The sequence below is a fragment of the Engraulis encrasicolus genome, chromosome 6 (genome assembly GCF_034702125.1).
Source record: "Engraulis encrasicolus isolate BLACKSEA-1 chromosome 6, IST_EnEncr_1.0, whole genome shotgun sequence".
Classification (NCBI taxonomy): Eukaryota; Metazoa; Chordata; class Actinopteri; order Clupeiformes; family Engraulidae; genus Engraulis; species Engraulis encrasicolus.
In genome coordinates this window covers 38,933,931-38,959,868 of record NC_085862.1, presented here as the reverse complement: position 1 = coordinate 38,959,868, position 25,938 = coordinate 38,933,931, and the positions used below count along the sequence as shown (strand labels likewise).

Below are 25,938 nucleotides of genomic sequence, written 5' to 3'. Positions count from 1 at the left end.
TTACGAAATTGAACTTGTAGTTAATATTACTGTCTTGAGTTTTTTTCACATTCACATATCTTAATATGAAGTTAATGTTTATGCAATCATGCCAAATGCTTCATACATTATTCAAAATGTTGTTGGTTAATTTATATATACAGTGCCCTCCACAATTATTGGCACCCCTGGTTGAGATGTGTTAAAAGCCTTAAAATAAATTCAGTGTTTATTGCAGAAGAATACTGTCACACTGAAAATTGTAGGAAAATGTAGCCTTCAACTCAAATGAATTGTAAGAAAATAAAAAAATCCCTGACTAAAAAAATAATTATTTTTCATTAAATCACCTGTTCCACAATTATTGGCACCCTTAACAATTCCCAGGAAATAAATATAATTGAAGCATTTCTGTCATTTCTACAGTAGTTTACAAAGTTTACCAGAGTATGTAGGAACATTTAATTAGTAATTCATCACTTCCTGCTTCCCTGGGGTATAAATATGACGTGACACGAGGCCATTTCTCTTATCCACTCTTAAACATGGGAAAGACAAAGGAACACAGCATACAAGTGAGGCAGATGTGCGTCGACCTTCACAGGTCAGGCAGAGGCTACAAGAAGATTGCCACTCAACTGCAGCTGCCCATATCCACTGTGAGAGGAATAATTAAGAAGTTCAAAACAACTGGAACAGTGGTAAACAAGCCTGGACGAGGACCCGAATTTATTTTGCCACCACGCACAGTGAGGAGGATGGTAAGAGAAATCAAAAGATCTCCAAAGCTTACTGTTACAGAATTACAACAAATGGTAGCATCCTGGGGTCACAAAGTCTCCAAATCAACCATCAGGCGCTGTCTACACGCCAACAAGCTGTTTGGGAGGCATGCACGGAGAAAGTCTTTTCTCACTCACAATCATAAACGCAAACGTCTGGAGTTCGCCAAGCGGTATTGGGACTTCAACTGGGACCGTGTGCTTTGGTCAGATGAGACCAAGATTGAGCTTTTTGGCAACAAACACTCTAAGTGGGTCTGGCGTGCCACGAAAGATGCGCATGCTGAAAAGCACCTCATACCCACTGTGAAGTATGGGGGTGGGTCAGTGATGCTGTGGGGCTGTTTCGCTTCCAAAGGCCCTGAGAACCTTGTTAGGGTGCATGGCATCATGAATGCTTTGAAATACCAGGACATTTTAAATCAAAATCTGTTGCCCTCTGCCCGAAAGCTGAAGATGGGTCGTCACTGGGTCTTCCAGCAAGACAATTACCCTAAACATATGGCCAAATCTACACAGAAATGGTTCACCAGACACAAACTCAAGCTCCTCCCATGGCCATCTCAGTCCCCAGACCTCAACCCCATTGAGAACCTGTGGGGTGAGCTGAAGAGGAGAGTACAGAGTAGAGGACCCAGGTCTCTGGATGATTTAGAGAGATTCTGCAAAGAGGAATGGCTGAAGATCCCTCTTTCTGTCTTTTCCCATCTTGTGAAACATTATAGGTGACGATTAGGTGCTGTTTTGTTGGCAAAAGGGGGTTGTACAAAATATTAACACCAGGGGTGCTAATAATTGTGACACACATTATTTGATGTCAAATAATTATTTCTTTATGTGGGATTTTTTCCCCACTGAATAAATGCACTTGTATTGAAGGTTGGATTTTTCTCTTTTTTTCCATTAAAGTCCCATATTGTTTAGAAAAAAAATAAAATAATTGGAAGCTAAAAAACACATCTTAACCAGGGGTGCCAATAATTATGGAGGGCACTGTATATATATATATATTAAATTCCAGTTTTCATTCATTTTACAGTCACACCACAGGATATTTGACATATAAACCTTTACATAAATCTTAACAAAAATGTTTCTTCTCATCTAAGACTAATATGAAACATAATGTATCACATCTTCTTTCATTGACATTTGTTTTTTAAAGGAAAAGTAACAGTTTTGTAGGTTTTTAACCAATGTTACGAAAAAAACAAGGCATCACGTCTCCCACCCTACCGCAAAGCATTCCTGATGGTGGAAATGAATGCAAATGCATGCAAATACTCGGGCGGATATCCGGGCACTCACATCCGGCAGCCTACTCACATTGGGTTGCTACAACGGACATGGATTGGTTCAAAGTTGCGGGAAATCCCGGTGATTGGTTAAAGTTGCGCTGTCGCGCAGAATTCTCGGGAATTAATTGAAGTTGCGAAAAAGTTGCAAATCGCAACATCGCGAATTCCTGGAGGGACTGATTACATGTGTGTGTCTAAAGCCTCGTTCACACTTTACACACATCGTTGCTAGTTACTCGCTCAGCGAATGTAGTTAATAGAATGTCTATATATCCCAGCGAGACAAGAAGGTGAGTTGCCGAGGAGTGTACAATCGATGCGATATGGGCGGATTCCGAGTTGAAAAAATTGAACTTTGAGCGAGGTGTGTAAGTGAGTAACGAATTGGAATGCAGAGTTCAATACTTCTCGCGTTTGCATTGGCAGTTAAACCTGTGGGAACGTTTAACGAACGTTCCATAAGCAAATTGCAGGTAGGCGAGCGAGCGAGGAACTAGTAACTAGCAGTGATGCTTGTGAATGTAGCTTTAGGGGTAGAAAGTGTGTGTGTCTGTGTGTGTCTTGGGCGGTGTGAACACATTCCCGTACTAGGTCAGCTGGGCTGCCATCAGCTAAAAGTCCCCTTGCTGCTTCTGCTTTTTGTCTCTGCTCTCGCCTACGTCACTGCCACCACCACCGTGGCTGAGCTGTGAGCAGAGCAGAGCAGGTGTTGTGTGGTTGGCGGGTGCTTGGTTGCTTGCTTGCTTGCTTGCGTGGCGTAAGCCCTGCTGTGCTGCGCCGAACATCCTGGGGCGGCTGGCACCTGCACTCCTCTCCTCTGCTCTCCTCTCCTCTCCTCTTCTCACTGCAGCTCGTGCTCTCACTCTTCACTCTCACTGCAGCAGGTCTCTCTCTCTCTCTCTCTCTCTCTCTCTCTCTCTCTCTCTCTCTCTCTCTCTCTCTCTCTCTCTCTCTCTCTCTCCTCATCGCTTCGTATCTCTCCTCATCGCTTCGTCACATCACACCAGCCCCTCCCCTCATGCTGATGCTGACGTCGCTCTGTTTCTGTTTCAGTTGCTCTACTGGGCTCTCTCTCTTTCTTGAGGCCTTGGCCCCAATGCTGTCTTTGGTTTCTGTCTTTTTCGTTCTGTGCTTTCTTGGTCTATCTCTTACACGGTTCCCTCTATCTCTTTTTCTCTATCTCTCTCTCTCTCGCTCATGCTCTCTTGCTGTCTTAAGTTTCTCTCACTCTCTTGTACTCTCTTTCTCTTGCTCTCTCTCTCTCTCTCGTGTTCTCTCTGTTGTTCTCTCTCTCTCTCTCTCTCTCTCTCTCTCTCTCTCTCTCTCTCTCTCTCTCTCTCTCTCTCTCTCTCTCTCTCTCTCTCTCTCTCTCCCCCCTTTACCCTCTCTTTTACTCTCTCTCTCTCTCTCTGTCATCTCTCTCACACACTGTTCTCATTCTCTCCTTGGCTCCTTGTGCTTGGGTTTCCTCTTCTCTCCTGCTCCTCTTTGTTATTGGCCTGCTGAATCTTTTATGCGGAGCTCCTCCTTTGTGACCCAGTCTGCCTGGGCCTGGGCCTTGGGCCTGGGATAGGGGATGGGAGTCCGGAGCTGAGGAGCTGAGTGGCAGGCATTCCATTGTGTCTGGCCACTGGCCTAACAGCATGGCCAGCCCAGCCCATCCCAGCCAGTCGGCTAGCTTGCTAGCCAAAACCCCAGCCCAGCCCAGCGCTCTGCTCTCGCTTGCACTGCCACAATGCACACAATTGTAGCGCGAGAAAGGGTGAGAGAGATGTGAGCTGTGCAGAAAGGCAGAGTGAGGGAGGGAAAAGGGGGGCAAGAGGGATGGAAAAATGACCAGGAGAGAGATTTTGCGTTTGGAATGAGGAGTAGGGGGTTTCCCGTCTCCTCTGCACTGCTGTAGACTGTATGGTTGTCTCGCAATGGGTTTTGTTCAGGGGGCTCTTTTTTCTGGTTCTTTTCCTTTTTTTTCTTTTTTTCTTTTTGAAGCGCCGTCGGTCCAGCCACGGTGAACAGCAGGGCAGCACTCTCGGGGAAGTGCGGCAGGAAATGACTGCCCGACATGATTGCCTTTTATTACATCGCGCCATTTGTTTCAGCTTGGGGTGCCTTTTTTTCCTCTCTCTCTCCACCCTCCCTCTCTCTCTTGCTCTCCTTCCTCCCCCTGTTTTCCTGTTGTTGTGACTTCGTCTGATATCAAAGTATTTTCCCTGGCGGGCGGCTTTCCTACAGATGTCCCGCTTACTCCTTAAAGTTATATTATTACAGTGTATTTCTCTAGAGGCCGATCAGCCTCATGGTTTGCACTCTGTGGGCTCTGTTTGAGAGTTTGATCAAGTTGTTTGCTGTTAGCAATTTGTTGCTGCTGCTGGGGGAGGATGAAGTGCTCAGGATGGGGAAAAAGAGGGCTCACCCTCCCTTGCCGATTGCTGGTGTGGCACTCACACGTGCACAGCTCCCTTTATCCTCTCCCTTCCCCTCCCCTTCTCTCTCTCCCTTTCACTCTTTTTCCCACACTCCTCCCTCCCTCTCTCCCCTGATTTGGGGCTTTGTGATGAGTCAGCTTCCTGGATGCCGCTGAGACAGCGGCAGAGGCTGAGGCAGAAAGCTGTATCCGTCACGCTCCACGCTACCTGCCAAATCCCGCCTGTCCACAGTGACCGCGCGCGCAGACGGCAGACTACTCTTGTCAGTCAGTCTGCCGAGGATCTCCCCAAGCCGCCTGTCGTCCGCCTGCACGGCAATCTGTGTCGTCTTGTCTGTCTGTGTCTGTGTGTTTGGTTTGTCGCCAGAGTCTTGTGTGCGTGACGTGTCCTGATGTTGTCAGGTAAATCCGGCCCTTAATCCCTCCCTCCCTCCCTCCCTCTCTGTCGTCTCCTCTCCTCGCCTCTCCTCGCCTCTCCTCTCCTCTGTTCCACCTCCTCTTCCTCCTACTACTACTTATCCTGACTGTGCCAGGGTACCCTCAGGACAGCAGCTGCCCAGTTTGGATGCCTGGGAGGGTTGTTGCAGTGCTGGTGGCGGTTGTTGGCAGCAGGGGTTAGGAATGGCACGCGTGGCACAGGCCTGGGGTCGAGGTGTAGCTGGCTGGCTGGCCGGACGGACGGCGGACGGGCAAACACATAGTGTAAACACCTGTAAACACATTCATGCACATTTCATGCACACAAGTCATGCGTGCGCACACATACGCACACCCTCCCCCACACACATACATAAGCCCCTTACCCATAGACCCGGTTCTACTGGGTTTTCGTTCTACCAAGGCTTGGCTTCACTTTGTATTTGCATTTACTCCACCCATCCAACAGTTCTAACAGGGGTGATTTTAGAATCACCTCATACACTACATAAATACTGTACACATGCTTGCACGTAATGGCAGCATAACAGCGTAAATGTACACACAGACACACTGTTTCCGCACACAGCCGTGCATACAGCCTCTCCACACAATGGGAAATGGCTTTCTGAAAGGGAACACTGTCGCGCTCACACACACACATACACACACACACACACACACACACACACACACACACACAAATAACACTGGGTGACGTTGGCCAGTGTGTGTGGGTTTCCTTTAGGTCAACCTCGGGGCGTGGTGGTGGAGCATTCTGCTCAGCTGACGGTGACAAAGTGCCTTTGTTGGCACGCCTGTCCTGTCCTGTCTTGTCCTGCGCGCTCCGAATCAGCCGCCCAGATCGTCACCGGTGCCTACTGTAGTGAGGACCAGGATACATCATCCATTCAGGGCACGCAAACTCCAGAGCACTTTTTCATTTCCCTAATGCTCACCTTAATAGCGGAAAATGTATCATTTTAATAATTGCATTCTCATCACTTTTTTTTGCGGTTTCATTCAGGCTTTTTTTTCAGTTCTAGGTGAACCTTGCAATCTCTCTTGGTCTCTCTCTTGGTCTCTCTCTTGGTCTCTCTCTCTCTCTCTCTCTCTCTCTCTCTCTCTCTCTCTCTCTCTCTCTCTCTCTCTCTCTCTCTCTCTCTCTCTCTCTCTCTCTCTCTCTCTCTCTCTCTCTCTCGCACGCACAGAGAAAGACAGGGTAGTGCTCCAATGAAGTCTGACGTATTGTGTGTGCCTCTCCTGTTAGCCTGATTGTGTCAGTATTCCACTCTGTTGTCTGTTTGTGTGTCAGCAGTGTAAGTCAACTTAACACAATGTGATCCTTTATTAGCCATCAACAAGTAAATGGAAAAGGGCCTGAAACCTTTCTTCTTAGACAACTTACCAGGAATTGGCTGGTTGTTGGGTATGTGTGTGTCTGTGGCTGGTGAAAGATTATATTTTGTGAATTGCAATATCCATTCCTGGTACACACAAATACTAAAATTCACCACTCACCAGCCACTCAACAGTGAATTATGAAATTGGGCCAAAAATCTACCAGACACTATATTTTACTATATTTCACCCAACATTTGTCTGGTAAATGGTGCCAGTTTACACCCCTGGTGTTCCTAAGTTATCTGCTGGTGTGCGTGTGTGCGTGCCTGGGTTGTGCTGGGAAAGCCCCTGCCTGCCTGCCTGCCTGTGTGCTGCGGGTGAGAATCGCCAGAGATCAGAGAGACTGTGACTGATAACTGCTCAAGGGCTTCCCAACTCTTGCACAGCAGCGGCGTCGTGAGAACCTGACACCCGGCCTACTGCTGCTGCCGCTGTTCAAAGGCCTCCTTTCTCTCTGCTTTTTGTTTCGGGAGTCTGACTCCCTTCTTTCACCGAATACCTCTCCCCAAGGGACAGGCATTTGAGTTATGTGGAAATGTACATCTTTCTCACCCATTGTGAAGTGACTATACACACACACTGAGTAGAATTTAGTTATTTTTTGTTTTGGAAACCGTTTTTGGAGCAGTTTGCAACCGTTCCCCCCCCCCGATGTTGGTGTGAGATGCCTTTGTTAGCTCTCCTTTGGGCTTTCTATAGAGGTCTGCCAGCCAGGTAGAATGAACGACCCAATATCGGGCCTCTCCTGTACAAGTAGTTCCTATCCAATTGGATTGTATTCTCTGAAAATTAGGCTTAGCTAGCCGTCCATGCTGACATTACATAAAGACTCGTGTGTGTGTGTGTGTGTGCGTGTGCGTGTGCGTGTGCGTGTGCGTGTGCGTGTGCGCGCGTCAGTGTGTCTGCGTGTGCGTGTGCGCGCGTCAGTGTGTCTGCGTGTGCGTGTGTGTGAGCTATCTGTGTATTTCCCCTCCATTTGTCCATACCCTCTGTGCGTGTGTGCTGACTGCTGAGCATGTCTGTGTTTGTAAATATGAGTAGCTATCTCTCTGTTGGTTTGTCAGGGGCTTAGGGCTCTTGTGGGTGTTGTGAATGTGCAGCTGGCAGGCAGACAGCAAGACCTCCTGACCTGCTGACTTGGACAAGGAGTTTGGAGTTTGAGTCACACAACCCCCTGCAAGTTGCCTCTTGAAACACACAGTACTGTTTTTCCTGCAGAATAAGAGCCTGTGGACTTGCACAAAGGCTTCAGTCGTTTTAGCAAGCATGCTTGGAGCTCATTTAGGTTTGATTAGATGACTCGCGCTGTCTCCTAAAGTCTACAGAAATTGTGTGTGTGAACTTGAAATGTTCCCTTGGTTAGTTTGGTTAAAAAAAGCAGAATGTCACAGTTTTGATTTTCAGAACAGCACTGTGGATGCAGCTGTAGCAGAGCTTGTGCTGTGTATTAGAAGAGGGACTTAAAGTTATGTGTGAAATCCCCAAAGGAGAAGTCATCAGTTTGGCTTACATGGAATAAAATTCACTGTCATATCCAACTACTACTGCTCACATCACACACATCACTGATATTTGTCACACATCTCTACGATATGCCATGTTGGTGGCCTGATGCTGTGAATGTGTGCGATGTCATTGGATCAAATCATGGGCTGATGTGGATTACGGTATTCACATTTATGTGTGGGGAAACAATGCGTCACACAGACAGTAGCACTGTGTCATGATCGCAGGAGGTTAGAAGTTCACCAGTTCTGCTTCTCATCCGTGTATTATGGGATGGACACGTGCCAGACAGTGCCCTCCTAAAAGCTTCAACCAATGATTCAAACATTGACTTCTGCTTTTTTATTTTTTTCCATTTGTCTATTGATGACCTTTACAGTAAAGTACAAAGTTCTGTTTTATTTCCTTGTCCAAAGTGTCCACACCGCTTCAGGGCCTGATTGTCTCTTTCAGTCTATTTTTAGACATGTGGTGTGATTCTACAGTAATTATGTCAGTGACGATGCTGTTTAGCCCCAGGGCTTGTCTCTCTCGCTCACTCGTGTCACCTGATTTGTGACCTGTATACAACAAGGTGTAGGATTTGACATTGTGGAGTCACTCGTGGTCTTTTGTTAACTGGAGGTGAACCTCCCCCTTTGTGAACTTTGTGGTTGTCCCTTATGAATTAAGCATATTCTATCTTTCCCTGCCGGCCCTGAGAATAAGAGGCAGCTTTGTTTTTAGTTCTGAACAAGCTTACTTAATTTATTCATTTGATTTTTGGATTTGAAAATGTCTTGTGAATTGTATTACCTGCCACATATATGCCACAGCTGCTTAACAAGCTATAAATGGAAACAATCAGACAAGCCTGATCTGTGACTGACGTGAGCTTTGTTGTTATGTTTCCTCCCTGCCAGCAGAGGGCATCCCTCAGGTGTACTACTTTGGCCCATGCGGGAAGTACAACGCCATGGTGCTGGAGCTGCTGGGGCCCAGCCTGGAGGACCTGTTCGACCTCTGCGACCGCACCTTCTCCCTCAAGACCGTCCTCATGATCGCCATACAGCTGGTGAGACGCCACACTTACATTGTATTGTCGCCCGCCTTGATGACCAAAACACACAACGGTCTCGCTTAAAGTTACCATACTGCGGTCTGTAGTTATCACAAAAGTATTGCGCAGCCAACACGCAACCATTCAGCAGTCTTGAGTTTTTTTAAAAACCAAACCCCAGGCAGTGTTTCCCGCAGAACATTTTTTAGTCCAGGTGGGTTGTGGGTTAGCTGTATCAGACACAGCCATTATGATTATGCAAAACCTTTATCTTTTCTGGGTACCTAGTCAAGTGTCATCTCATGATTTTGGCTGTTGCTTTTGATTTGCATAACAGCAATTGAACAGTGTATACCAAACTGTTTTTGATACTCAGTGTTTAAAAATCACATGGCAAATGGTCAGACACCAAAAAATGAAAAGACTTATGTCAAAGACACAAATGGAGAGCAAACACAGGCAAACTCTCAAGGCTTGCCAAACGGAGAGTAAAAAAAACAAAAGGCAATGATATTGGAGCACTGCATAGAAAACTAAGGAGACTGCTCAGAAAACTGAGGTCAAGTTTCTAATTTTAGCCAAAAAGGCAGATAAGGAAGGGGTATAACTCAGTCGTAAAGCACTGACACACACACACACACACACACACACACACATGCACACGCACACAAGGTCTAAAGGGAGTTCACACTAATCAGTCTTCACTGCACAATGAGGTGATCACTTTTATTGCTGTTGTTAGCGCCGCAATGCCAAACACAAACATCCCTTTAACAGGAACTATTGAGTAAACATTAGAGAACACATGCAATAACCCTTGCCATCTATCTTCTCACTATCTCGTACCCCTCTCTTCTAGATAACGCGGATGGAGTACGTCCACACCAGAAGCCTGATCTACCGCGACGTGAAGCCCGAGAACTTCCTGGTGGGGCGGCCGGGCAGCAAGCGGCAGCACACCATCCACATCATCGACTTCGGCCTGGCCAAAGAATACATCGACCCCGAGACCAAAAAACACATCCCATACCGGGAGCACAAGAGCCTGACGGGCACGGCCAGATACATGAGCATCAACACGCACCTGGGCAAAGGTCAGCCTTGCCTCCACAAACAAAAATCACCTTTTATTTATTTATTTATTTTCATGGGCTTTTTGTGCCTTTTAACCCATTTTAGCCTATGGCACCTGCAAAAACGCCTGCTGAATGCCTAAGCCCTTTTTGGGAAAAGGGAGCCCTCTGCCTATTGAAACTTAAATACAGGGTTCTCACTTGTCATGGCATTTTTGAAATATCATGGAATTTCATAAACGTTTTTCCAGTCATGGAATGTCATGGAATTTTGCCATTTTGCATGCACAGTAATGGAATATCATGGAATTTTCTTAACAGTTGTGTAAAAGTAAAAACTTTTTTGTTTGGTGCGTAACATTTTGTTTCTTACTGGTTATACTACAACGCTTCACCAGAGACGGTTTAGTTTTGCGCTGTAATGTGCAACATTTTGGAATGCAATGAGCCCACTATCTGGCACAGTCTGGCGGTGGCTCCGTGTCGGCTCTAGGGGTGAAGATAATCTTCAGTTTTCACACTTTAAAAAACTTTTTAACGTAATTTCTTTTTACCGAAATGGTCATGGAAATTCTGTTGTTTTGGCTCTGGAAAGTCATGGAAAATCATGGAATTTTATATATGAATTAGACTGGGAACCCTGTAAATATCTCCGCTTCCTAAGCACATAAAAACATGAAATAAGGTGCATTTGAAAGTTATGACCCGCATGTTGCATTAAAATGAGTTCATTCAACTCCAACATACCCACATTTTTAATAAAAAAAATACTCAAATGTCAAGAGCCTGAATGCAGCGTGTATGTCGCTCCACGCGCCAAAGATCAATACACAGCATCAGGCTAAAAAGGGTTAATGAGGATGGGGGACAGTAGAGATCAGAGAGAGTAGAGCGAGAGAGGTTCCATTGGCCCATTGTTTCCTGGTTCTATTATGGCCCCCCTTTAGGCAGACCTAGGCAGCCCTAAGGACTGTTCTATTCATTGTAGGAGTATTATGACACGCCCCTTTAGGCAGACCGGAACCTGGTCGCGTTAGGTGCCCATAGAAACCTATTATGTTGGCATATCTCTATAGAATATCTCTGGTAGAGATTATGACCGGAAGAGACTGGGAGAGAAGTTAGGGTTGGGAAATGACCTCAGGTAGGAATCAGATCCAAGTGTAATGGTATGATGCCTTAGCCCACTGAATTATCATGTGCCCAATAACAATAATAATTTAGAAATATATTTTATGGGCTTTTTGTTCCTTTATTTAGGATGGGACAGTAGAGAGTATGGCAGTCGGAGAGCGAGGTGGGGTAGGGCTGGGAAATGATTCAGGCCAGACTCGAACTTGGGTCCCTAAGGGCATTCAAGCCCATTAATGGACGGGTGCCTTAGTGTACTGTGCCACATCACCTGTCAAACAACAATAATGATCATGATGATGATATTAAGACAATAAGAATGATATATCATCATAGAAGGATGATTATAAGAATGATATATCATCATAGAAGGATGATTATAAGAATGATCTTTAACATTTTATGTAGTACTTTTCTTCATTTGCAAAGACATGCAGTACATGTATAAATGTAGTACAGTACATGCATACAAATGCATACAGAGAGAGTCAATAGAGGAAGGGGAAGTGGAGAGAAGAAGCCCAAAACATGAAATGAAAAACGTCTTCTGCTTGTTCTCATGGGTCATAAGGGGGCTGGCAATAAATGTATAAGGAAATGGAAGGGAGGGTTACTCTGTTTTGTGTCAACAATGCCTGAAGCAAAGAGGTACGCCAGTGTATCATCTGAACATAAAGGATTTTTTTGTTCCCGCTTGTGTTTTGTGAACAGCAGAAAATGCTGTCGAGGTGTGTTGTGTTTGTTTTGCTTTTTGTTTCCTTGCGTTTTTACCATCTGTCCAGGTAGATCAAGTATAATGGTACTGAATTCCTCTCCTCAACTTGCTGGGGTTCCAATACAATGCATCTTCTTTGTAAGTTGGGTTAAAATCCAAATGAATACACCGGTTTCCAAATTATTATGCAAATTACATTTTTCACTGGTTTCACCGAAGAATCAGTATAAATGACAAGTCCTTTTCATTTTCATGTCATCAACCATTAGATTACAAGTCAAATGTTTTTGAATGAACATTTAATGATAACTGTATTTTAAAAAAATGTTTAAAAATACCATGATAACTATATGAAAAAAATGTTTAAAAATACCATCATTGGAAGGTTCATTCAAAAGCATTTGATTTGCACTCTAATGGCTAATGATGCTGAAAAATGTTATGTCTGTTGTTTATATTGACTATTTAGGAAGATCTGTGAAAAATGTAATTTGCATAATAATTTGGAACGCGCTGTAGTGATTGATGCGTATTCAGCGAACTGGTTTTACAACTCTACAAGAGCGCAGCACCTAATCTGTCTTTTAACCATGTTTGTGTAGTGCACAATGCGTAATTTCCTTCAACTTTGTCATTAATATTGTCTTGTTGTCTTCACAGAGCAAAGCAGAAGGGATGATCTGGAGGCTCTGGGTCACATGTTCATGTACTTCCTGCGAGGGAGTCTGCCATGGCAAGGCCTGAAGGTAACTGCTCCGTTTAGACGCTCGCACACACACACACACACACACACACACACACACACACACACACACTTGTGTGAACATGCACGGGCACGCACACATCTGCATACCAGGGAACACACACATGCTCGCAGGCCAGGTACACAAATACACACGTGCCCGTATGTACACAAATACACATGAACGCCACACACACACACACACACACACACACACACACACACACACACACACACACACACAAAAACACCCATGCATGCACACAGCAGTTTCCACAGTTGGTAATGGCCCTTTCCTCTCAGCCATTGGTAACGGCAACGCTCAGCTTATCTGTGCGATGGCACACTGGCTAAATAATTAACTAATGTGAAGCTCTCTGCTTAGTGGGAGGGCAGTGCACTGCTAATTACTGTACTCTTCCTTGCAAGCGACTTAGCTTTGTTAGAGCTGTCGGAAGAATACACACACACACACACACACACACACACACACACACACACACACACACACACACACACACACAAACAGATGTGTGTAATTGGTCCCTCTCACTGCAGTCTCTGAGAGTGAATTCGAGCAGTTCCACTCTTTTCACTGTTTCATCTTTTGTCCCTTCATCCCTTTCCCCTTCATGTCCGCGTCGGAGTGCTGGTCTTCTTTTTTCATTCCCCAAAGCTTTCAATTTCTTCATTCCCATGATGTGTGTGCATATGCATGTGTTGAATGAGCTCCGCTGGGAGCTTCTGAATGGGAACATCCCACTTGCACATACAGGTTTTCAAATGCACATCTCAATAACAGGTTCTAGCAAACATTGGTATGAGAGATGACCACACGTGCACACACACACACACACACACACACACACACACACACACACACACACACACACACACACACACACACACACACACACACACACACACACACACACACACACACACACACACACACACACAGTCATGCTATTATTCTGAACATACACATTTATAGGGCAGTATGGTGTGTGTGCATCTTCTATAAACGCACACAGAACACCCCCTCTTTAACTATATTCACACACAAGCACACACAGCCCACATATACCCATGCATTGCACCGTTTCCCACACAGGGCAGCTCTGGCCCTCTCTGCCGAGGTCGTGCTGTAGTGCTGATGCAGCACCTGGTGCTATGTGTGTGTGTTGGTGTGCACGTCCCTTGCATTCAGCATAAACTGGGATCATGACTCCACTGCTGTGGAAGGGCAGTACTGCAGCACCACATGGAACACTTCCATTCATCACCATCACCATCCACTCAGCTGCATTTGCTTTGCATCCTCTTTTTTTTTTTTTTTTTTAAAGCGCAGTCCACCCTCATCATCCAACAAAAAAAAAAACCTGAGTTTTTTGTTGTTGTTGTTGTTTTTAATATGGATTTGCCTCGGGCAAAATGTTGTCCCCATTTCTTGTTTGCCTCCCCCAGCTGGTTTAAGAATCTCAATGCTGAATAACAAACTCTGGGGATCTGAGTCTTAGCTGCATTCAGCAGATTTTTATTTTGCCGTTTTGATTCCTCCTTACCTTTCTGACACTTAAATGACTTGTGTTTTTGTACATTTCTGTTGTTTGGTTGCCAAAAAAGGATAGAAAGGCCCAACATGTTGCTCTCTTAAGATTTTAGAAAGACAACACTGCTTGGTTGATGCAAATGTTTCCCCCCCATCATTTTGTTTGGTTGCCACTCACTACCCCCTGCTTCTGTTTACCTGCTGTAACTGTTCTCCAGTATGTATTTTTTCCTGGTTACGTTACGTCATGGCTCGGTGGGCCAAGGTGCTATACCATATACAATAAATCTGGGGACCCGCGTTCGAGTCCGGTCCGCGGCCATTTCCTGATCCTTCCCCATCTCTCCCACTAATTTCCTGTCTCATTCTCACACATTCCTGTGAATAAATGCCCCTAAAATATATTGTTTCCTTCCTAAAATACCTAATATCATATATTATATTGTCTTGTATTATATTATGTTATAATGTAACATTATATAATACAATAAAATATATTATTATGTGTATGTATGTATATTGTGTGTGTATGTATGTATATATATATATAGTTTTCTTCCTCCTCTAACGCTTTACGTGCTCTCTGCCTGGCAGGCGGACACGCTGAAGGAGCGCTACCAGAAGATCGGAGACACCAAGAGGGCCACTCCGATTGAGGTGCTCTGCGAAAGTTTCCCAGGTCAGAGGCTTTCTTGGCTTCCAGCAAATGTGCTGCCGTCATGGTTAAACCCTTCTTTTGAATTGCAACCCAAGCCAAGTGTAACACTATTCTCTCGTGTGTGTGTGCGCGTGTGCGCGCGTGTGTGTGTGTGTGTGTACACTTTTCCCCCTAACCCCTCTCTGCAGAAGAGATGGCCACTTACCTGCGCTACGTGCGGCGGCTCGACTTCTTTGAGAAGCCTGACTATGATTACCTGCGGAAGCTCTTCACTGACCTGTTTGACAGAAACGGCTATGTCTTTGATTACGAATATGACTGGGTCGGCAAGCCACTCGTAAGTGCCTCTTTGCTTTTTTTTCTCTCTTCTTTTTTTTTAACTCAGCCTTAAATCCCCTTAACAAACATGCAGCGTTGTAGGGGAAAATGGAACGATTTAACACCCAGTCAAAACAATATGTAGAGCCAAGGAGGACCATAAAGTGCCCTTCCCAATGTTTTACCTGTCAGGACAACCTATATGTGTATCAAGCAGCACAAAATATCTTGGGCACATCATCACTGATAAGCTAGAGGATGATGCTGACATGTATAGGCAGAGACGAATGTTGTATGTCCAAGCAAACATGTTGGTAAGAAAATTTCACCACTGTTCTGATGATGTGAAAATAAGCTTGTATCGTGCCTACTGTAGCCCTATGTATGCAGCCTCATTATGGGTCACCTACAAAAAAGAAACATTGCGCAAACTCCACGTGGCATATAATGACTGTCTGAGGATATTGCTGAAAAAGCCTAGGAGTTCCAGTGCTAGTAAATTATTTTGTGACTCAGGACTTTGTACTTTACCTGGTCTCTTGAGGAATCTAATGTTTAAGTTCATGTGCCGTCTGGATAAGTCTAAAAAACGTATTATAATGATCCTAACAAGCTCCAGATGCAGCTCTATCCGATATCAATCATATATGTGGAAGCATTGGTATGGCTGCCTTTTAAGACTGTCATGACAGATACGTTTGTATATGCTTAGGCATTATTGCTTGTTGTTTTTTTTCTTCCTTTTCTTTTCCTGCCTATTTTATATGTTAGTGTTTTTTTATGTATAATATGATGTGTCTTCCTATTGGGCCTAGAGCCTGTAATAAAGTTCATATATAATGCCGCCTAAGTTCCTCATGTGAAAGGGTGTTGCTACTAATCACCTTGTTTGATTGGGTAGAACATTTTTTTTGCTACCATGTAAAAAAAATTGTTAACTCTAGTTAACACAGTTTTTATTTTGTGAAGGAGAGGCAATTTATAAAAACACTTTGCTAAATGTATTTTTTACCCATCCCTAGTTTTGTAGTATACTGCTAAACTAAGACCCATTTTTACTTACCTTTCAGTGGTAAATGTGGTGTGGAACAAACTCTAAAGAGTTATTGCAAGGTTTAACATCAGGCAAGGGGGCAAATCGAGACAAATAAGCAGCACCCTGAGCAGACTCCGAGTCCAAATAGACTCATAGTTGTTTTCAGCCAGCCAATACTTTTGCGCTGGAGTTCTCCTTTGAGAGTGTTAAAGTAGAATTTTGGTTGCCCTCTCCTCTCCTCTCCTCTCCTCTCCTCTCCTCTCCTCTCCTCTCCTCTCCTCTCCTCTCATCTCCTCTCCTCTCATCTCCTCCGCTATCCTCTCCTCTGCTCTCGCCTCCTATCCTCCCCTCTGCTCTCACCTCCTGCCCGCTACTGGTGGCCGAGTGGCGTAGCTCTGGTGAGGTCTCTGTGGAGCGACTGGGTCTTGAGCCTGCTGCTGACGTGCCGATGACTCACTCTGACTTTGTGTTTTGTGCCAACACAGCCCACACCCATCGGCCCCATCCCGAGCGACACGCCCCAGCCCAGCAGCAGGGACAAAGCACAACAGCAGACCAAAAACCAGGTGAGCAGGCCCATACAGCACAGCCCTCTCTCCTTCTGGCTACCTGTCTCACACACACGCACACGCACACGCACACGCACACACAGAGTATTATGCACGCATGCCTGCCAACAGCAGCCTACCTATTTTGCCCCACCTGTCCCATTATCCTTCATCAGCTTCTCAGATGCTCCCCAGTTCCCTCTCATCCCTGCCCTGGGGCGTCTCCCTTTAAAACCTCCATTTCCTCTATCCCTCCCTCTCTCTCCCTCTCCTTCTCTGATTGTCTATGTGTCCGTCTATGTCTCCGTCCCCCGCCTCCGTCTCCCTTTTTGCTTTATCTTCCGAGTCCGTGTTTGCCCTCAATTGCCCCTTGGCCAGCCGTGCTCTCGCCGCTTGATGAATGACCATTGCTACTTTGTCGCACACAGATTGCAGCAGTGTTTGGCTGGCATGTACCCTCTCAAGTAGACCACACACACACACACACACACACACACACACACACACACACTCTTGCCATGATTGTTATCCTCTTCTATACACACGAGTATCCCTCATTATCCTCCTCCACTTCCTATGCACTGGAGTCTGGCAACCAGAGGTAATGACACGGGTAGCGTCCCAAGCCCACGTGTGGTCAGGAGGAGACACAGCAGCCTTATCTCTGAAGTTTGGGACTCCTTGCGTTGGACTGTGCCTCTTATCATTTTTCTGAATTTAATCAGTCCCAGCATCTTCAAAGAGCTTGTAAACTTCCATTCTGAATTGCATGTTCCACAATTATTTTTTATCGTATTAGCCTGATAACCACTCCAACGTGCCTATTGTCACAAAGTGCACGGCCAGTGAAGGAACTGCATAAAAATTTCTTTGGAAGCTGATCTTTGGAATGGCCCAGCAGATCGATTTGAAGGGACTTTGTATCAAACATATACCAGACACGCCTGGCTAAATTGGCATAATGTTGGCACTGCGATCTGAGCTTCAGGTCTCAACCCTGACCCAGTCCTAGGAGAGCCTTGAGGCCTTCGTAGACCTTTTTGAGTCTCTCAAGGACCTTTCTTTTTCACGTTGCGCAGTAAAGGAACCTCCAGACAAAAACTTCCTCATTGTTTCTGTATGTTTTACTGTGGGTTTGTTGGTTTTTGTTGTTGTGTTTGTTTTGTTTTAGTTTTTCTCATTCGCCAATCCCCCTACCTCTATTTCTCGTCTTTTCAACGTCTCTTCTTTGTTAGCCCTAGTCGTAAATAACAAGCCTGCTTCTGCATGTGAAATGTCTCCTGTAATTTTTTGTTTTTTGTTTGTTTGTTTATTCATTTATCCCCCTAAACCCCTCTCCTCTTTGCCCCCACCCCTCCTCCCCCTCCTCTTTGTTGCACCCCCCACCTCCCGCCACACCGCCCGCCCTCCCGCGCCCTTGCCCTCTCCTGCCCTGCCCGCCCCCGTAATTCTCATCCCACTGTGCTGTTGGTCAGTCGCCCGAGCCCAGAGGAAGTGAGTCTCAGCCCACTCCAGTGACCATTAAGGAGACGCTGGGGTCGCATCTCACAGCTGATAGGCTGGGGGGCTCAGTGCAGGTACTGCTTGCGCATGGCGCTGCATGGCTTTGTTCATTCACTCATTTTTGCATTCGTTTTTTCTTTTTTTTCCCTCTCTATATATCCCAAACACACAATGCTTTCACAAAAAGCCCACCTTTTTATTGTCTCGCTCCACACTTTGTCACTGACTTTTGCTTTCTTTCTCTGTCCATTTTGTGTTTGCCTTCATCCCACAATTTCACTTGTTACAGTGTTTCCTGTCTTTCTGTCTTTAATTTCCTTCATTCTGTACCTTTCATTCTTTTCGCTCTTTTTTTTCCATTGCCTTTTTGCTGTCAGTTCTTAACTTAGCAGTGCACCGCCTAACACGCTTCAGCCCTGAGACACAGGCGCTAGAGATCCATAGTTCATTTCCATGGAGATGAAATGTTCACCCACTTCTGTACAGGCCACTCTATGCCAGTACAGCACACCTGAGGAAGTAGCAGGAAGTAGCAGTGATAAATCTGAAAGAAAACAAATTAATTTTGTTGAGAACATCACCACTCTCTAAACTCCTATTGAGAATTCATTGTCAGCGGAACTGTGAATAGGGGTTTAGAAGAGAGAGGATGATGGCCTGATAAAAGTGGGAGGTCCTAGTTTAGCTCCTGAGAGAGAGAAGACATCATGGCTCCACTGGCCTCATGATCAACAGGACTCATGTGCCACCTTGTGTCCAATGTGGGAACTGCACCTGACATCATTTCATCCACAAGCAAAAGGCCCAACTGACGCGTTCATTTCAACAGTCCTTTGAAAATCCCAAGGATTAGGTGTACTCTGAATAATCATTCTGCTTTTGTCATATTTGTTTTTAGAGGGTGTTTTATCAATCTCTGTCTTTTATTACATTTATCTACCTCCTTTTCGCCTCTGTTCCACTCTTGATCTCTCTCTGTCTCCTGTCTTTTCTTACCTTTAATGTTTTCATCTTCCTGCTCTGAGGGTGCAGTCCTGAGACTTGAGCCGTGTATGTGTATGTGCACGTGTCTGCAGGTGATGAGCTCGACAAATGGAGAGCTGAATACTGACGACCCCACCGCAGGACACTCCAACGCCCCCATCACCGCCCCCACTGAGGTGGAAGTGGCTGACGATACAAAGTGAGTAGCCAAGGCTTTGCCCTCAGTAAAGGTCATTTACAACTGGGAATAACTTTCATTTAGCTTAGTTTGGTTTATTTGACAAGGGCCATGTACAGGACATTTTCACTCTCAGAGTTGGCTATAAAGCTAATTTATATCTCTGATCCCCTGGCAAGGAGTTTAACTTTAAGTATGCCATATTTAGACACGAATTGTGATGACAATCTGTTCAGGATGGCATAGTCTTTGGGATTTGGTTTGTAATGTCCTTATGATGCGCTGTAAATGGGGAACCTGCATCTTGACTTGTATAAGTAACCCTAAATAGTCAGGGCACAGTGGCATGTGTCATTAAAGTGAGTGTAAAGTCATGCAGAGTGGCTTCAAACCACTAAGACCACATTTTGTGTTCAAGAACTTCCCTCTTTGAGAGTAACTAGGGGTGATGTTGAAGTGTCTCCCCTATCAGTACCGGTCACCGATTAGTAATTTTGCGAAACAGAAAACCAAACATTTTCCTAAATTAACAGCCCAGTCCTGGGGTATATTCATAATTTGAATCTGAAGCTCTGAAAAAAAGAATACAGTATCGTTTGAAGGAAAAAACAAACAAACTATTATTTCACGCTCGATGAATGAACAAGAGTTTGAACTTTACAAAGGTTTTCTAAGTCAGAGCTCTGATTGTTGTGTGTTCAGAGCACTTGGAGTGGCAGTTAATGGACACACCCTTAATGCCAATGCCAAATCATGCATCCTGTTGTTGACAGAAGGCTCAAGACCATCTGCTTTAAGTCACCAAAACGTGCTGGTCACTGGTTTACTGTCTGTCATCCTAATCACTCTGAATCACTCTGACTTTGTTGACGCCTAGTCATGTCTGTTTACTTTTATAGATGATGTTAAGGCAAATTAGGAAACATTTTCAAGTTGATTAATCACCTTTCACGAGTCACACCAGGCTTAAATGAGTCATTGATGGGTGAACAAAGACTCTCCTGACCGCTTCTGCAGCCCGTCAGCTAAAAAAAAACACCACAATAGAATATTGCGATACACACTTGCGCCAGGGGATGTATTTTCAGATATATGACTCTGCAGTCACCTTCAGAACTCCACAGCTTGACTTATGGTGTAAATGTTCTAGTCGTTTAATGCCAGGGTGCTTTGCAAACAAAAAGTAATGCCATGAAGAGAATTGCATATAAACTATTTGCCATTAGCTGACAAATATTGGAGCTTGTGAACAATTTCCATGTATTAAAAACACACAGAGGTAACCCAAACATGAATATCCAGTACAGTTAGCTGCCACTAGTTTGGTGACTGGGAAACTAGTAGTCTAGGATTTGACGCTCTTATTGAAGCCGATATGGATGGGGTTTATGGGTTATTTTGAGTGCTGATCGCTCAGAGAATGCCTGACAATTGTGTGTTGTTGTTTTTCGCCTCTGCAGGTGCTGTTGTTTCTTCAAAAGGAGAAAGAGGAAAGCGCTCCAGCGACACAAGTGAAGAGATGGGTCTCGTCGGGCGAGAACTTGAAAACATTCTGGTCACTGTCAAGTTTTAAATGGAAGCAAAATACACACAGATCACCCGTTTCTCTCTCTTTCTTTTCCCCCTCAAACTTCTCCCACCCCAACCCCTCTTCAGTACACTCCCTGCCCTGCCCTGCCCTCCAACCCACTACCCCTCCTATACCCCCTGCTGTCCCACCTCTTTTTTTGTTCCTCTTCTCACGTTATCTTTCATCAGCGCTCACACTATCGGAGCGCAAAAAGGAAAGTTGTTGGTCCACGGGCAAACACAACAGACTTTTATTCCTTTACAATGAGAAAATAAAGACAGCAACATAAATACATGTGTTTAAAAAGGGGGAGGGAAGGGGTTGAAAATGTGTTAAAATTTAAACAAAAACAAAAAAACAAAGAATAGAAAAAAGAAACATTAACTACAATACACAACCACCGTGGCGTGAATATAAAAAAGAGATACTGTTTGAAACAGTTGTTGTATTCTAGATTCCATGCTGAACATTTACTGTTGGGCTGTGGTTGGCACGAACGAGAACGTGAAGGGAGGGTTTGCGTGACGATTGATCTAGGCATAGACCTTTATATGTGGGAACTTGGGGAGGCAAGAACGAACTATTATGATGACAAAGAATCAAGAAAGCAACAGGACGCTGTTCATCTCAGCCTCAATTGGAAGATTTTAATTTTTTTTCGTCATTTATTTTTTGTTTTGTTTTTGTTTTCTTTTTTTTTCCTTTTGTAAATGTAATCTGAAGTTTGGTTTCAAAATGTCTCCTTTGGTTGCAAAACAGAAACTTTTACCTTAATGTTGTAGTGCTCTGGAATTCATTTTTTTCTTTTTCTGTTTTTTATTTTTCCATTCTTTTTCTGTCAAAATGGACTCTGTAGCACAGTCACTGGCCTCAGGTACTGTGGAAGATGGGGAGAGCCTCGAATATAAGTCTCCCCTCTTGTTGCACTTTTGGGGAAAAAAGAGACAAAATAACAGTGGAATTCTGGGTTTGAAATTAACAGACGGGAAACCAACTAAATAAAGACTGATTTAGGAAGATTCCTACACAAGGCTGATAAATCTGTACACGGGCCGAGATGTTCATTTAGAAGGAAACGAGAAAACAAATGTCTTTTCAGTTTTTATGTCTCACTTCAGAATAATTTACCAGGAAAATCATAGTTTGTGCCTTTCCAAGTAAAATGTTTAAAGCTCAATGCAAGTGTCTTGCAATGACATTTCATCTGGTTTGGTTGTGATATGAAGGCTCTACAAGCTATCTGTCTGTCTGGCTGTGTGTGTGAGTGTGCGTGCAGTTGCCTCTACCCCCTTCTGCATACAAATGTATGGCCGCGCCCCTGTGTATATATATATCCAATACATGATCCTACAAGAGGTTCCCCTACCTGTCTGCCATGGCCTCCGTCTCTGCTCTGACAATCAAAGTATATAGTATATACGTTCAGCAGTTAAGCCTGGTATGCCGCCTAGTACTGTATGTGGAAACGCATCAGTAAATCTGGAGAACTAGCAGGAACAATTAGGGGGTCATTTGTAATACTTAGTTTTCTATCTTTCCAGAATCTAACCTTTTAGGTTCTCTTTGGGGACCAGGATTTCAGTGGACTGCAAGTATATAAAGTATCTGCAAGGTTCTGGACATGTGTATGTAAATATGCTTGCTGCCAATGACTGAAGCTGCTGCTGCTGCTAATGCCGCGTGTCTTGTATTGGATTTTGCTTCATGCTCAAATCTGGACACAGATAATTATGCCTCCAGCATTTGTGCAGGACTGTGAACATCTTGATCACTGTAAAATGCTCTACTTGGTCTAATCTCAAATGTTTGTGCAGGAGTGTTATTTGGTCCTCTGCTCTGGGGTGATCGATTTCATGGGAGTAAAAAAAAAATATATTACCTGTACAGTTCATTGAAGATGGAGCATGTAATTTGTTAGTAGTTTATTTCCAGAATTGATGCTGCCCATTCTCAAATGTTAACTTTTTTCATGTATATTGAGAAAGTGAAGTGAAAGCCCACCTGGGGAAATCCCATTGTCATTGTGACACAGCACACTGCACACAAGTAAATTGCATATGTGCCTCACCTGTGCAAGGAGACATCCCCCAATAAGGGAGCAGTGAGGCGGGACTGTACCATGCTCAGGGTACTTCAGTCATGGAGGAGGAGGATGGAGAAGAACACTGATTAATTACTCCCCACACCAACCTGGTGGGTTGGGAGTCGAACGAACCTTTGGGCTACAAGTCTGATGCCCTAACCGCTTTCCCATGCATGCCATATTTACCACCATCATCAATTTCGTTGTCATTATGACTCAATGTACACATTTCATACATGTGGCAGGTGTATCTTCTCCTTTTGAATTGTGCCATTTTGAATTTGAGTGTATTATTTAGTAAATATTCCTGAGATGATCAAATTTGAGAATGGGCAGGATACATTACGAAAATAAAACTAAAATTACAGACTCTACCCTAATCCGTCTCGAGAACAGTCTTAAGCTCTCTGCATCAATTCAAAATGATGAACCTTGTGAGTGCATGATTCACATGAGCACACACACCTCATTATTGCTGACAAAAGGTTATGACTGTTTTTTTTCAAGCCTTTAAATCTCAGTGGGAGTCAACTTGTATAATAGCATTTGTTTTCGCACGGATTTGTCAAAGGGCAAATTTCACTGCAATGAGCACTGGTGCAGATTACTAGTACACCAATGTAGTGAACTTTGCAATCAGTTTTTATTCATCTTATTGGTAACACTTTTGATTCACATGTTAGCCACTATTATATGCCTGTTTGTAGGCTCATATGAGTTATAATGCGTGTTAAGCAAAGCCATTGGCGTGTATACACAAATGTCTTGCTCGTTAATAGTAAGGCCTTTGCTAGTGATATAGCCACAATGAGAGCCTGTGATTTTAAAGTATGTAGGATGGTGGCCAGAGTAGGTATTGCAACTTTGCCTCATGTATGAAGTCAATCATATTGAATGTTTAGAATTTGATGGTGATAGGCCTTTGGGAAAAAGGTAACATTTGTGATTGACTAGAATTAATTATGGAAATGAACTACAAAAAATATTACATGGTCCTACCGTACCTTTAAAGGTTCACTGTGTAACATTTTTAGTCGTTAATTTCCAGAATTTATGCTGCCCTATCACAAATGTTACCTTTTTACCACCACCATCAAATTCTAAGTATTCATTATGACTTGGAAAAGTGCATTTTTCATACATGAAAAGGGGGATCTTCTCCATGTCCACCACTTCAAATTTCCAGAAAAGGGCATTCTTAGCTACAAAACTTACTCTTCTTTGGTCATAATAGTAAATATTAGTTTACTACTTAGTATATATTCATGAACAGATCAAATTTGGCAATAGGCAACACAGCTTCAATGAGCAGCACAGTTGCAATACCTACTTTGGCCACCATCCTACACAGTGCACCTATCTTTCAAGTCACTTACACAGACAAATAAGGCATGCAATAGTAGTGGCCAACATGTGAAGCCCATTCAAAAGTGTTTGTCATTTTATGCATCAACGCAGGACCATAATTATGACACTAGATGATTCAAATTTAAAAACTAAGCTGGGTAAGCTCCTTCTAGCCAATGCCATGCAATTTACCGTAAGTAGTGTGCATTGGCCTACTGTTGGTGAAAACATTATGAAATGCTATCTGGAAATGTCTTAATCTTTCTTTACAGACCAAACTTGGCATGGTTCCTGTTTCAGACATGGGGAGTCATACATGACAGCTCATAAGCGTGACAAGTTTTGATGGGCATGACTTAATCATGTGCTCTAGTCATGCAGCCATTTGTAGTTGAGTCGACTAGCTGTTGACTATTTTGCTAGAGACAGTCAGAAAAGGAGGAATTGCGGTTCCTACTTTCAACTAACGTGATATTTGACGGATTGTCAAGTTGATGTGCAGAAAAAGAAAGGTATTCTCGAGAACTGACAACAGACGCTGATGTCATGGTTCTGCGTTGCACAAATACAGATGAAGACTCAACAGTGGCAACATAAACCAATTCATTGGGCACCCTCGATTTGCCTGGCTACTGGCACCTTTATGGCGGGCTTCGTTGAACAGTTTTAGGCCTAATGGAACGGCGAAGAGTGTTTTGCAAAAAGCAAAAACTGGAACATGGCGCGGTCTTCAAAAGGAATATTCTTATGTAGGCCTACACCTATTCACCGACTTCCAAGCAGTTAACAGCTTAGATCCCCTGCTGTCCTTATTGGGTAGGCCTACGCAATTGAATTGATTCCTACAAACGCGAACAGTTTAGATGAGGTGCTTAATTTTCCCTTTGGAAAGATCACGGGCTGTTTGCCGAGGGGTGTGATTGCGCAGGGCGCACACGTGCGCCTGTCGGTGTGTATGTGCGCGCGCCGCTCAAGAGAGGTGATAGAGATTTTGAGTTCCCTATCCAAACTTTTGGGACAAGGTTTAAGCCTATTAGCACGTACCATGTACAAACCTCATTCTACAGCCTTTTACCAAAACCGTTTTCAATTGTTTACCTTCCCTGAAGCTCTAATTTAATACATGGATAGGAAACGCAGTACTTTTGACGCATTTGCCCCACTTGCGTCTATCCAAAAGGAATTAAAGTTCACAACAGGAATAATTAATTAAATAAGGGCGTCAATGCACAGCTGAAACTAACTAGGTTAGCCTAGTAGTTATCACCAGAATGTGTTAATCTCATCATTCACAACTCAGCAAAAGATTGACAGTAGATAGCGCGCCCGTAAAGAGGAAGCGCAACACATGACTGGCACCAGTGGTTACGGAACCGGGAGACTTTAAATACGGCTGCCTTGCAGTGTTTCAATCGCTCCTGAAATCATGATAGTAACTCGACCGGAGGCGCCTCTAAATGTATTGGGACGGTTAATCAAACAAGAGCTGGATGTTGAAGGATTATGCCATCGAGTCCTGGAACCACCTGCCGTGCCATCTCACCTGGATATATTTTCACATATTGTAGCTAAGTTGTAACATGGGAATTCGTCTCCCAATCAAGCAATTTAATAGCAGCGTGGTTAAATAGCAGAGTGGCTTGAATATTA

General features: G+C 44.1%; 1 protein-coding gene across 9 annotated transcripts in view; it reads left to right on the top strand.

Annotated features, from left to right (window-relative positions):
* Positions 1–22,747, top strand: part of csnk1g2b (casein kinase 1, gamma 2b) — a 47,689-nt gene extending 24,942 nt beyond the window's left edge. For 2 of the 9 annotated variants that reach the window (XM_063201559.1, XM_063201560.1), the window contains exons 4-12: positions 8,714–8,865; positions 9,710–9,944; positions 12,430–12,515; positions 14,658–14,742; positions 14,910–15,058; positions 16,561–16,641; positions 18,099–18,200; positions 19,203–19,309; positions 20,749–22,747. In XM_063201559.1, the coding sequence (XP_063057629.1) occupies positions 8,714–8,865; positions 9,710–9,944; positions 12,430–12,515; positions 14,658–14,742; positions 14,910–15,058; positions 16,561–16,641; positions 18,099–18,200; positions 19,203–19,309; positions 20,749–20,803 (1,052 nt within the window). In that variant the 3' untranslated portion in view covers positions 20,804–22,747. The remainder of the gene's footprint in view (positions 1–8,713; positions 8,866–9,709; positions 9,945–12,429; positions 12,516–14,657; positions 14,743–14,909; positions 15,059–16,560; positions 16,642–18,098; positions 18,201–19,202; positions 19,310–20,748) is intronic. The other 7 variants (XM_063201564.1, XM_063201563.1, XM_063201562.1 and 4 more) reach the window with 7 other exon arrangements.
* Positions 22,748–25,938: the final 3,191 nt, after the last annotated feature.